Consider the following 13,308-nt stretch of genomic DNA (forward strand, 5'->3'; position numbering starts at 1 on the left):
TGCAGAGGGAAAGGGCAGCCGTGTGTGTTTGGGCAGTGGGCAAGAGCAGCTCACGAGGAATTTGTTAACGTTGGATCAACGTCAGTTTAAACTCTTGCACAGGGTTGGCATCCTGCTGCGAGATGCGGTTTTGCAGGTGCTTGGAGCCCGGGATGCATCTGCCTTGCAAACCTGCCTGCGGTGCGAGCAGACGAGGCTGTGATTTGGCAAAGCGGCAGCGAGGATCGCACCGGGGCACGGTGGGGATGCTGCGGCGGGTGCTGCGCCTGGCACGGGGATTTGGGCTTCAGCGGGACGCGCGGGCTCTGGGATCTGAACGGGTACGAGGTTTCTGAAGAGGCCCTTGCAGCAGGGGAAACCTTTCCAGGGTCCCAAGTGTGAAAGAGACTTAGTCGTCAGCCAGCCTGTGGCTCTGCTGGATTCCTCCTTGGCATTTTTCAGGGACGAATTCAGCTGTGCTCGCCGCAGAGGTGGTGCTGGGGGCAGGAGCACCCCACCTGTGCCCAGTACCAGCGATGCTCGCTGTTGACTCCAGGGGAGAAGCTGCAGCAATCTCACTGCTGGCAAAGTGCTGAGTTTTTCTGTGTCTGCCCCGTGCGGCAGACTTTGCTAATAATAAATCTGCCCACAGGATTGCCCCAAAATAGCCCAAACCTATTCTCTTCCTAAAAATCCACTTTTCATTTGGGAAGCAAGGTAGTTTTTCCCAGTCAGTACAACCTGATTTAGTTTCTAGTCGAAGCAAGCTTCAGCCTTGTGGTTTTGTGTCCTTTTGCTTGGACTAACTGTCTAAACACGCATGTTTGGATTTGAATACCCAGCCAAAGGCAGATCCTAATGCTGGCAAACTGAAATCTGTAACGCAGAACTGTGTTAAATTTTAAAAGAAAGTCATTAACTCCCAAGCCAACCGGCTGAGTGTGCAGTCTGCTGGAGACTCAAGTAGAAACTGCAGGTTAAGGTCAGTCCCCAGGAGATTAAATGTTAAGAGGGAAGCTGAAGAGTCTCAGCCTTGCTGTTGGGAGCCTGCAGAGAGAGGGGCTGCTGCGCGTGCAGCTCCACCGTCTCTTCTGGGCACACGATTTAATTTATAACCTTCTAGTACTGGAGCTCTGCTCTTTTGGGGCATTTATATACCAGGTTTTGTGCCTCTTCTTCCGTGGTGTCAAGGTCAAAGGCGTGAGCGCAGGACGCCGGTGCTTGGGCATGCCGGAGCGAGTGACCATCCTGCGTGTGGGACTCATGGAGCAGCTGGGAGAGCCAGGGCTGACGCGTGAGTGCTTGGGTGATCTTTCCTCTTAGTTTGCAGTACTGCTCTGTCTCCTGGGTGAAGGATGAATTACAACTGTGCAGGTGCCCAGTTATCACCACTGAACCAGATCCTGGCTCCTGGAGGTGGTGAAGGACCGTATCTCCTGCACACCCTTCACGGGGTGTCGGAGATGCCCAGCTGCCTGCAGGCTCGCGTTGCTGGTGGCAGGCCTCGGGGCTCTCCACCAGCGCCTTGTGCTGCGGGGCAGGGAGGGCTGGCGCCTGCTGCGTTTGAGAGCTAGGGCTGATTTTCACAGCTGGTGATCTCCGAGCTCTCTGGGAGGAGGGTGCGTGGGACTCCCGTGGCCTTGGATCCCCAGAATCCCAGAAACTCTTCTTTACCTTTTCTATTATTTTTTAATGGGGCAAAAGCCCTTTCTAACGGGATTCCCTCACCCAAACCTGTGGGACTGGCTGCTTTGAAGAGACAGTACTTTTTGTAACTGTGGCATTCGTCCCTCCTTTCTCCTCTTAAAACTGTTTTGCAATAAAGAAATGGCGAGGGGAGGCTTTGTGCAAGCCGGAGGAGTTCCTAGGAGACAGGGGTGGCATGTGAGACGCATCTTGCCGCTTGCTGGGTGTGTGGCGGTGTGCCGGGGAGAGCTGCAGGCTTGGCAGCACCAGAGGAGCAATCCAGGCTGTGGTCTGGTTGCCGCCATGGGGACATGCTGTGAAGGAGGCAAGGACAGGGCCTTTCATCCAGGTACACAGTCTGCCCATGCCGAAAGACATTTGGGATGTGTGGGACCGCAGAGTGGCTCCCTTGCTTGCTGCCCTGGTAGGACTGCTTGGTGTTGAACATCCCGTGGGTCGGGATGTGTTGTGCTGGTCATCGATAGCTCGGGATGCTGCGTACTGAAACATGTGATCCCAGGCTGGATATTTTATTATTATTTTATTTTTCCAGGTGCTAGTAAATTTGCTGGGGCAAACCCTTAGTTTTGATGGGTGGGAGATGGAGATCACTAGGAATGTCAGCAAACGGATTCAGCTGAACAAAATGAGGGGAAGAGTTTTTCAAAAGCCGGAAGGGAGGGATGTTTTGAAGTGCTGATTTCACTTAGAAATTGCTCTGTGTCCCCAAGTAGTGCCTGTCCCATGTGTGTGCCGGCTCCTGATAGCCATGGATGGGGCTTTGATGCCATTTGCCTGTGATCTGGTGTGTGTGATGCTCTGACAGCTTCTGGGGGATGCGGTGATGGGGGGACGGCAGCAGGACCCTTCCTCAACCCTTCTGCACGGGGTGACGGTAGCACTGACTGTGACCCAAGGCAGGGGCATCTCTTTGGAGGACCTCCATCTGCGATCTTGCTGTTAGACACAGCTGTAAGAAAGGTGTTTGGAGCCTCCGTGAGGTTGCTCCGCAGAGCCCGGGGCTGGGATGATGGAGAGTCCCCAGATTCCCCCGGCTGGAAGAGTGGGAGAGCTCCTGTGATATTCTGTAACATAAAACACACATGATTCAGATCCTCTCCCGAGTCCTCCGGCACTGCTGCCTGCGAGGCATGAAGGAGTTCATCCCTTCCCTGGCTCCATGAGCAGGACCTGGCTGTGTCCAGGGCTCCTCTGCCCATGAGCAGTCCTGTTGGAGGATGTGACATCTCCAAGTTTCGGCTTGTTACAACTCAGATAAGCTTTTTGGGGCTGAAGCTGGACCTGCTGCAGCACTGGGAGCTATGGGACCATGTGGCGGCCAGATTGCCACCAAGAGCGTTTAGTTGCTGGCTGTTTCTGTAGTCTGGACCGCTGTCACCAGGCATCTGCATCTCCTGCTCCCCTCCCAGGCTCTGACAGTGTCAGCCTCGCTGAGAAGAGGGGATCCATCTTTCCCCTGCACTCAAATCCAGCAGGATCACAGGAAGGGACAGACAGGCCGGAGCTGCTGAGAGCTGTCCCCTGCATTTTAATTAGAGCTGCAAAGACCACTCCGTTGCTAAACGAACAAGCAGCCACTAACGAATGAATCCTGGCTTTGGTAGGGGCTCCCTCTGCAGCCCACCCTGGGCTCGGGTCCCTGCAGCTGGAGGTGATGGGGGCAGACGCTGGGCTCCCAGATGTTGCTGCTGAAAGGCCAAGCAGCAGGAAGGCTGCCCAGGCCCCGAGTCCTGCCGGCAGCCTCCCCTCCCAACAGCTCTTGCCCATGGCTGGTGCCTGGCGCCCCTTCCCCTGGGCTGCGCCGTCCTCCGGGTGCAGGAGTCTCCAGCAATGCCGCGTTGATGGGGATGGAGATGGTTCCCAGAGCAGGAAGGTGACTCTCGTGCAGCCTGTGTAGACTCAACTCTGGCCCCTTCTCACCGTGGGGAAGGAGTTTTGCGTGGGATGTGTCAGCAGAAAGTCCTGGGAGGCAAGAAAAGCAACAGATGGCATTAGCTGGCTGCTTGGCCAGGCATCTCCTCGGGGCTCCTGCCAGTTGCCAAGGGTAAGGCCGAGCGCCGCGGAGGCGGGCAGCCCGAACGGAGCCGAGCTCTTTGTCTGGAGACCTTCGGAGAATGACGTGTCGTTATGTGTCTCTCCTCCCAGCGCCCAAAGGGACGTGATTTACGGCAGTGGTACAATAGGTGTCTCTTGGCCATGATGAATTGGGCTGGCCAGAGAGCATCCCTCATTCCTGCCCTCCCTGTTCCTTCTGCTGGCGTTTTCCCACGGCAGGTTGCGCGATGGCCCATGCAGGGGTGGTGGTGTGAGGCCATGAGCGAGGAGGGCAGGCTGGGGGTGGTGTGCCCTCTGCCGGGTGCTGGCCACGAGGAAACCATTTGATTCCTCCTCTCTGAGCCCAGGTGCTTCGGCAGGTCGTGGGCCGGGTGCCGAATCCGAGCGAGAGCCTTGCAGGACCTCTCCAACACCCGACACCGGCAGGGCAGTGTCTCCAGAGCCTGGGACAGCTTGGGTGCTAGCGAAGCCCCCGCAGGGCTGCTAGCCTGCTTTAAAGGGATATAATCAAAGATAAACCATGCTTGGGCTGAGCTTCTGGGATGCGCTTGGTGCACGGCACGCAAAGGGCCACAGCAGAGGCTGCAGCTGAGACAGCTGTGACCCCGTCCGGACACGAGTCCCCGTTCCGGCGTGACGCTGGCTGTAGCGGGTGCTGTCGCTCCTCTCCTTTCTCCGCGCAGTAGGGTTGTGGGGTGGTGGAGGTGTGCCAGGCTGCCAGTGTGTGCCACGTTTGCACCGAGCTGGCCAGAGAAAGCTCAGTGCAGGAGACTTGGCGGCGTGGTGCCCCGGGGAAGGCTGGGGGCAGGGTGGGGGCAGTACCCACGAGGCAGCTAGAACCGAGGGTGCCAGAGAGCCTGCGATGTCCCCTGCGTCCCAGCAACCTGTCCTTCCACATCCATCTGCCTCTGTTCTCAGCTCTTCTTTTCTCTGGCAGGCACAGGGCAGAGTCCCTGGTCGCTGGAGCCGGAGCGGGTGTCCTCCCCGCCGAAGGGGCGATGCGGAGCTCTGCAATCCTCCCTGCAGAAGCAGAGGAGGCCGCTGGTGAGCAGGAGGAAGATCAGCCACGCGCGAGTGAAAGGGAAAGGTAAGCAGGGATGGGTGTGCGAGTGGGGCTGTGGGCGACCCCCGGGCCAGCCCGGGCCAGGAGCGTGCAGAGGGGTGACTGTGGGGAGGGGTGGCAGGCAGCACCCTGCAGTTTGCAGGAGGTTTTGTCCTCTTCCACCCCTGTGATGCCCCGTGTATTAATTATCACTTCAGCTAGCGGCAAGGCAGCACGTGCTGCTGAGACCCCGTGCTGGCTGCCTTGTCTCTCTCCAACCTTCACCTCTTGGGGCTGAGTTCTTCTCCTGTCGCCCTCCTCTGCTTGGACCCAGGGCAGTGGCACCTGTGGCTCCGCTGTTCATACCCCGAAAATCCTCATGGGGCTCAGCACAGGCCCCTTACACATGTCCTGTGCGTAGCACGTATGAGCAGACACCCTTGTGGCATTTACCCCTCCGGCAGCTGGTGTGGAGCAGAGACGCTCTCGCCCTGGCAGCACCCAGCCTCCTCCGACTTCACCATGGCCAAGGTCAACGGCAAAACCCCTTCTGCTGCGCGCATAGCTCTGCTGTGGCTGTTGGGACGGCTCTTTGCCTCTGCTGGGCTTGGCTTACGCAGGAACTCGTTCCCGGGGGGACCTGGCATCCCTGGTTTGGGGGATTAGGCTCCAGGTGCCCGTGAATTTGCGCTGGGTGTGATGTGAGCGGCAGCAGGGAGCGATGGCGTCAGGGCTGCCTGCGACTGCGCTCGCTTCAGGGACACGCTGCAGCCCAGCTCTTGCTGCGCGTGGCCTCTTTCCCTTTCGAGGGGAGCGATGGAGCAGGTGTTGCTGGCCGCGGGGGTGGCCTGCCCCTGGCTGCAGAGCCCCCGAAACACCCTAACATCATGGCTCGGCCTTCCTGCTATGCGGCAGCGGTGGACAGGGCTGTGGATCTAGTCTGGATTTTTTTTCCTGGGGGAAAGGCCAGATCTGCGGGAACAGTTGAGCATCTCTGAGCTTTGAGCGTGGGTTCGCTCCTCCACTGCCAGGGGAAGGGCGAACAGCTCGATTTCCTCCCCTTTGCAGCAGCCTCTCCCCTTTTATAGGGCTGCAACCGTTCTCCCTTTGGTTTGTTATCCTGGAGAAACTCGCTCCATCTCTCTTTCCTCTGTGTTCCCTAGAGCTTGTGCTTGCTTCCGGATGCCTCCTGGTAAGCTGCGACCCAGTGTCCAGAGCTGGTGGGCGCCTCGCTGGCTCCTGAGGGAGAGGAAGGGCTGCTGCGGGGGCTTGCGGAGTGGCCCCCTGCGACACTGCCAGGCCGTTTGCCTCTTCCCTTGTCCCGTGTCAGCCGAGCAGTAACGTGCCCTGCCACCCCTTCCCTCTTTGGCTCATGCTCCGCCGAATAATCCTGCCCCCTTTCCTTGCCTGTGATAATTTCCCCCAATAGCTGTAAATGCTGCTGTCCCCTGTTGTCCTGGTGGAACGGGTCCCCAGGCGGCTGAGCGCACGCGGAGCCCTCGCACGCGCTAGCAAACCTCACGGCTCTAACGGTCGTGGGAATTACTCGCACACCGGCACATCCGCGGAGGAGAGGGACCGTCGCAAGGTTTGCCCCCTTCCCTGGGAGCTCGTTCCCCGCGCAGGAGCCGGGCGGCAGGGAGACGGCGCGGCCCGCGGGGCAGGGTGGCTGCAGGGGAGGGCAGAGCGCCGGCCGCGTCCCCGCGCGTGGCAGTGGCGGTGGTGCGCGGGGCCAGGCCTGTTTGCTCAGGCAGGTGCGGTCGCCGTTCAAATCCGCGGGGCCAATGGGAGCCGCGCCGTTCGAACGTGCGGCCGTTGGACGCGCGGCCCTTGGAAACCCGGCTGCGCCGGCTGCCTGTCACTCACGGCCTGCCAGCTTCAACGGCTGCTCGGCTTCCCCGGGGCCGGGCAGGGAGGACTCCAATTACCGCTTAATTAGCGCTGCCCTGCCATGGAGGCCGGCAGCGTGCACAGAGTCTCGCTCTGCACCCGTCAGGCTCACCCGCTGGGGGCTTCTTTCTACCTCACCACCTTCGGTAAGCGGGGGGCCTGGGGCTGCGGGCGGCACGGGGTGCGCGGGGTGCCCGCGGGCATGTTGCGGGCCGAAGCGACGGCGCTGTGAGCCGAAGGCGTTTTCGCTGAGCGGCAGCCTGCTCGCTTCTGCCTGGCTGAGCTGGAATAATACGTGGCTCGGGCAGGCAGGCGAGCCGGAGAGCGCCCTGAAACCAGAGCCGCCGAGACGTGCCGTGGCGGTCGCTCGGGCGCTGGACGTGCAGGTTGCTTTGCCCCCGGGATGGGCACGAGCTGGGATTGCTCTGTAGGGCTGGCCAGCACCGCGGCCCCCGCTCTTTCCTTCTCTGCTCCTCGTGGGCTTTTTTGTGGATGCCTCGGCCTTGCCGGGGAGCTGCAGGAAGCCCGTGGGCCATGGTGGCTTGGCTCTGTGAGCTGGAGCCAGACCAGCAGTGGCCACGAGCCCGTACGCCCATCCTGCGAGCAGGTGAATTTGGCATCAAACGTGGTGGCCTTCGCTTGTGCTGCTGTAGCGCCGTCCCTTGGGATCGGGGCCAGCAGCGCTGTTGTGGGGAGAGGTGTTATCCAGGTACAGGGTGATGTCTCTGCTCTTCTGGACCACTGGGCACATGGGCTCATTTTTATTCCCCAGCAGGTCCTGCTTGGGGGACCATTGGCTTCTGGGCAGGACTTTCCCTTCCTCGGTCTCTGCTCTGCCCCGGGTCTGAGCAAGGAGCCTGTAGGCTTTTCACCTTGTCTTGGGTGGGTGAGGGCAGCACGGAGGGGATCAGCACTGGGCTGGCGTTGTGTAGCCCTGAGGGCAAGGTGGCATCGTGGGCATGGTCAGGGGTACCCCAGCGTTGGGCCAGATATTGCCCTGGGGTCCCCAGAGTGCCCCAAACGTGCCCATCCTGCCTGTGAGTGGCACCAGGAGGAGCCAGGCGGTTCCCGCGTTGCTGGCGGTTTTGCGTAGCGCTGCCAAGCCAGGCTGCGCAGACCGGAGGTGTGCGATGGCCATCACGGTTGTGTCAGCATCTGTCTTGCACCGGGGGGAGCTGGGTGCCCTTCCTTGAGGCTGCACTCGGCACTGGTAGCTCTGAGCTCCTTCAAAAGAAGCAGAGTTTTCTTTCAAAGCTTCTTCCCGTTTTGGGGGATGAGCAGTGCAGAAAGTCATGCACCATCTCTGTTATAGAGGTTGCTGGGAGCAGAGAGGGGTTATGTGAGTGGAGCGGGGCATCCCTGCCCTGGGCAGCCGGGGACTCTGCTCTTTCCAGCTTCCCGCGATGGTCCCTCCTTGCCAGGCCCAGCCCAGACCAGGAGGGGACAAGAGACTGTGTTGTGCAGGGTTGGCACAGTGTGAGTCAGGCCTAACTGCAGCCCAAGGCAGTTAAAGACTGCTAATGCTGCTTGGTCTTTGTTGTTGGCCCTCTAGTGTCCAACTTCTCAGGCTAGCCTGGAAGCTAAAATCTTCCCATCTTTATCTCCAGGACTTTGTGTGCCAAATAATGTGAGTTTTGCAATGCCTCTTGCATCTATAACCAAACATGAGCCACACGTCCTCTCTGCAGCAACCACTTCCATCGTTGGCTGTCCATCACCGGTGAGATGTGGCTTTGCATCCTCTGAGCAGGGGAGCAGTGGCATGGCAAGGCCAGTACAGGCGTCTCGGTATGGGTGACCAAGGAGAGGGCCTTCAGACCAGCTGGTGCCAGGGTCTGAGGTCAGGAGTGACAAGCAGTTGTAGATGCTGATCTGCTCAAGGTGCCCTGCCTTGTGCCCCTGGGGACCCCCCACCCGGGCCGTTATCCAGCACTAATGTCCTCTGCGAAGCGCTCCCCTTTTGGCATAGAAACACCCTGCTGCGTGCACCAGTGGTGCTTGGCTGCCCTGGCCTATGCAAAGCCTGTGTTTTCCACAAAGAAACAGAAAAACATTTTAAGGAGCAGAAACCCAAGTTTTTATCTGCCGTAAGGTCATCAGCTGGGAAGAGATTTTCCTGCCTGCTGAGTCTGGTCCCAGCAGATGCCATTCGTGCATCCCATCCCTTAGCCCAGCAAATGTGCTGTCATGGGTGGGAACCTGTTGGATTACCAGCTTGTGCTTGTTAATCCCCGGTTTATCCTTGGTCTCCTTGTGCCAGCCTTGTTCCTCAGCTTAAATTGCTTCTCTCTCCCCCAGCCCTGCGGGGTCCGGGTGGACGGGCCTGGGTGCCCTCTTGGCTGCCGTTCTGCTGAGCCCTCCGGGGGCCCGGTGCCGTGCCAGCACAGCTCCTGCTGTTGGACCCAGTGCTGCTCCAACAAAAGGAGCGCCTGGAGGGACTGGGTGATGTTAACGCAAAGGTTTGGGCACGTGGGTGCTGTTGTGAGACGGGCTGTCTGCTGCTTCATCTCCCTTTGGCCCTTCTCTGTACCTGTTTTCATTTATGTTCATTTTTATTGAACGCGGGTGACCTGGACAAGGCGTGCTGGGGAAGTGCTGGTGTCTCTCTGCCGTAGATGTTGCTCTTGATTCATCTTAGGACTTCATCGAAGGGGGCAAACCTGGGGACGATGTTTCTCTGACCCTCCGCTTTTGGAAGGCGAGGGTGGGAGTGCAGCCTAGAAGCTTGTCCTGCTAGGCTGAATGATCTAAATAAAGCCGGCTCTTCTCCGTGCTCAGAGCACGAGGGGGTTGTGTTTCTGCCCGCCCGGATCTGGAAGAAGCCTAGTGCTCCGTGTACCTGAGAAAACACCACCACTGCCGCGGAGCAGCCCTGTCCAAGGGCAGAAGGTTGCTTAGGAAATCCTCTCCACCAGCTCGGGCTGGACTGGGCCCTTCTGACAACAGCTTCACTCTCTGCTCCCGGCCCCGGAAAAATGTTTGAATCGCTGCAAAGCCAAGGAGCGCAGCCCCGACCTGAGCGTGCCGGGACCCCTTTGGGGTCCGGCAGCCTGGCTGGGGTGTGCTGGGGGGGGGTGCAGTAGCTTTTAACCCTTCATGTGCTTTGCAGATGCTTGGGAGAGTCTGTTGCAAGGGCATTAAGAGAGAATCGTCATCTGTTCCTCGTGGGAAGCAGAAGACTTTTTCCCTGCAGTGTGCATGGGGGGGCACAGATATTCCCAAATCCACTTCTCCTGGGTGCCAGTCTTTGGTGCTTCTGAAAAAGGCAAAACTTCCCGTTTTCTCCCTGCCCTCTTTTGTTTGGGGTTGATGTAGCCTGCCACAGAGGGACCGCGGGCACCGCACAGCTAAAACCCCCAAAAGCAAAAATATATGTGATGCGTGAGGCCACGGTCGCTCGGCCGGCGCTTGCTAGGCAGAAGCCTTGATCCCATGTGCTGCCTGGGGAGCTGAGCGGCCCCAGCCGCTCCCAGGCCGGGGTTGATCGTAGGAGCTTCCTCCCCCCGAATTACCCAGCACAAAAGCTTCCTTTCTCCTCCCTGGGGCCCATTCATTACTGGCCTGACTCCTCGTCATGCTTGGTTAGACCGGAGCATTTTGCTTTCGTGCTGTAATGGTTGTTAAATGCTAATAGTGGAACAAGGAGGTTGTTCCCACAGCATCAGAGATCTGAAGATAGCAGAAGGGTTAAAGCCTGGGTTCAAAAGGCTGGGGTGACTCTGGTGGCATGATAAAACTGGGGGCGATATTCTCACTGTTGTAAATCGATTTGGGCCTCGATAGAGCTGCCCTGCTTTTACCCCACCTGAGGGAGTCTGGCTCTCGGCTTTATCCCCTCTTTCTCATTTGCGCACGTATGCATGCACATAACCACATGCATCTGCACACGTACACATGGATGCACACATGGACACACGTGTGAGCTGGGGAGAGCTTTGAAAAAATCTTTCGTCAAAGCTTTTAGGGGGTGAAAAATGAGATGCGAGTTCTTTGAATTGTTTCAGGTTGAACAATCCCATAGGAAATCCTCCTCAGCAAACCCAAGTCCTTGGGTGTGTCTTTTGCAAAATGCGGCGTTGTTTTTGAATTTGAAACAACCTTTAGATGTTTGTAGATGATGTGTACAAATGTATTTAGTTTGCTTTTTGTTGGTTTTTGTAAGTTGGAAAAAAGTGAAAGTGGGGTATACAGCTTTGCACTGTGCCTACTACACAGTGATATTTTACATTCGCTAGTAGCCTTTGGGGACATCTGGTTTGGGTTGCTCCAAAACAATTGCACAGATCTCAGGCTCTGCATCGCTTCTCAAATCTGCCCCCGGTGTTCAGGCTGGCACGTGGCCAGGCGGTGTTTCCCAGGAAACCCTCCTGGGAAGGCGTTCGGAGGGGCAGAGTCCTCCATGCCCGAGCAGGGCCAGCGAGCCGGGGGCTGCCGGCCCGGTGCAGCCCACTCTGCACCCCAGCAGCTTTTCACTTAGACTCTGGGAACCGCCGTTGGCCGAGTCTTTTTGCCAGTCTGAATGTTGTGGGTAGATTTTAGGGCTGATGGAGGGTCGTGAGTGCCTAGAAGTGTAGATATGTAACTATAACTGTAACTTAACTGGCAGAGCAGAGCTTCTGTCCAAGGACCCACAGCCTGGCTGAGCAGGGGGTTGCGTGTGCGGCCCTCCCAGGCGCTGGCCTCTGGAGCAGGGGCTGTGACCGCTTGACTCTTCACTGCTGGGAATCAGCTGCCTGCAGACAGGTCCAGGCAGTGCCAAAAAGCACAAGTTGCACTTCCAAATAAGAGCTGGGAACCCGAGGATCTGGCATGGGCATTCTGCAAAGCGGTGGGAACTGCAGGTTGGGTTTGGAGCTGTGCAAGAGCTGGATTTCATTCTCGGCTCTGCTGAAGCCCATCACCTGTAGGTGGAGAGGGCTGTGAGCTGTGTAGCCTTCTGCAGCTGTGGCCACAGCGTTTGCAGGGGGTTACTTGCCTGCCACCAGCCAAAGGCTTCTTTGGGATGCTTCTCTCTCTCACCTCAGATCTTGGCACTTTGAGTTCTCTTGCTCTTCTGGTTTATTCTCTGCCCTGGGGGGGGGGGGGGGCTGTGGTGGGAAGTGGACCCCCCTGTGCGCTCACCGAGATCTGCTCTCTTGCCCTGCTGATGCTAAGGATAGGCATGGCCTTTCCTGCCAGGAGCAGCCCTGCAAACCTCTCCGACCTCACTCCTGCTGCACTGAAGGCTTTTTCTTCCTGCCATCAGCTCCTTTCATCTTGCTGGGCCTCTGCGTTTCCGCCTGGCGAGGAATGGGCTGCTGTCACATGGCCGTTTCCTGCGAGTTGACCCATGTGGCATTACCCTGCAGGGTGGCACTGGTCTCCGGGAATCGCGGCCCCCCTGCACGGCCCCACGATGCACGGGGGAGCACTGGCTGCTTGCCCACCCCTTTGCCCCGGCTGCCCGGCAAAGGTGGGAGCCTTTGAGCTTTCAGCACAGTCCTTGCTAGGACTCCTAGGTCCATGCCCCAGATCTGCTTCCAATGTGACGTACCACCTTGGGGCAGAGCCTCTGCTGCTTGCGGGTAAATGGAGGCAGTGTTGTGAACGGCTCTTCCGTAACAGCCGTTCTGGAGCTGACAGCCCTGTCTCTTGCTGGTTGGGATTGGAAGCAGTGTCTCCTCCCTTGCTCTTCTCTTCATGCTTTTGCACAAGTGCAGGCTGATATAATGCATTTTCCTCTCTCCTTTTTGTCACCCAGAGCTGGAGGTGCTTGATGGGTGCCTGGCTTGTCCCTTGTTCCCTCTTCCCACCCCTTCCCACCTCTTCAAGGCACCATCATGTGCTCGGGATGGGCTGGGACTCCTGCAACAAACTCAGTCTGGGCTGTGATGGCTCTAGCGGGTTGCGTAGGCACGGGCGGTCCAGGCTGTGCCCTCTCTCTAGCTTCCACGTTTTGATCAGTCTGATTCTGTTCCTGTTGCCAGGCAGTTCCCAGTCTGGCCCTCAGCCCAGGATCGGTTTTTGGAAACACAGGATTGGAATTGAAAGCACTGCGGTGGCTTTGGGGTCGTGGTGGGCACATCTGACCTCCAGGCTCTTGGAGCTGTCCTGTGTTTGATCTCTTGGCTGTGCTCCTCACTCTGCTTGTGATGTTGCTGGGTGGTGGGTCCCCTGCAAGGCTTGGGGTGCCTGGGCAGCCGGGAGCTGGGTGCCCCGGGCAGGCAGGCGCAGGCCCTGCCTCCCAGCTTGGCAGACGGCTGCGGGTGAGTCAGTGTGTTGGGGGCCAGGGATCTCCATTCTAAGGTCCTGCTGCTCTGTGGCCAGACCAGCTGCAAAGCCATGTTTTGTTCATGTAGCTCCTCAAGGCTGTCCTGTGCCACCACCTAATGACCCAGGGGAGATGAGGGGTGGTGAGGCCGTGCTCGTTGCTAGTTGTGTTGGGCTGTGCTGGTTGAGGGTCTTCTATGGGAATGGAGTGAGCACTTGGAGAGCCCAGGCAATAGTGTCTTACACCACTGCCACGGAGTCGAGGGGCAATCCCAGGTCTGAGCACCATCACTACTAGACTGCATGTGCTCCTGCGGACGTGCTGTTCCCACGGCTGAGGCGCAGGACGGGGTCTCATGTTTGTGAGAAACTTAGCTGTGACAACC

The 13,308-nt window shown here is 58.4% G+C and overlaps 1 protein-coding gene across 2 annotated transcripts in view; it reads left to right on the forward strand.

The window, feature by feature from the left end:
- Positions 1–200: 200 nt before the first annotated feature.
- Positions 201–13,308, forward strand: part of RGS3 (regulator of G protein signaling 3) — a 97,213-nt gene continuing 84,105 nt past the window's right edge. Inside the window, exons 1-3 of one of the 2 annotated variants that reach the window (XM_067308936.1) lie at positions 201–239; positions 1,171–1,273; positions 4,679–4,828. In XM_067308936.1, coding sequence (XP_067165037.1) covers positions 1,207–1,273; positions 4,679–4,828 — 217 coding nt within the window. In that variant the 5' untranslated portion in view covers positions 201–239; positions 1,171–1,206. Of the gene's footprint in view, positions 240–1,170; positions 1,274–4,678; positions 4,829–6,734; positions 6,820–13,308 lie in introns of those variants that run through there. The other variant, XM_067308937.1, reaches the window with a different exon arrangement.

The sequence above is a fragment of the Apteryx mantelli genome, chromosome 21, assembly GCF_036417845.1.
Source record: "Apteryx mantelli isolate bAptMan1 chromosome 21, bAptMan1.hap1, whole genome shotgun sequence".
In the NCBI taxonomy this organism is placed as follows: Eukaryota; Metazoa; Chordata; class Aves; order Apterygiformes; family Apterygidae; genus Apteryx; species Apteryx mantelli.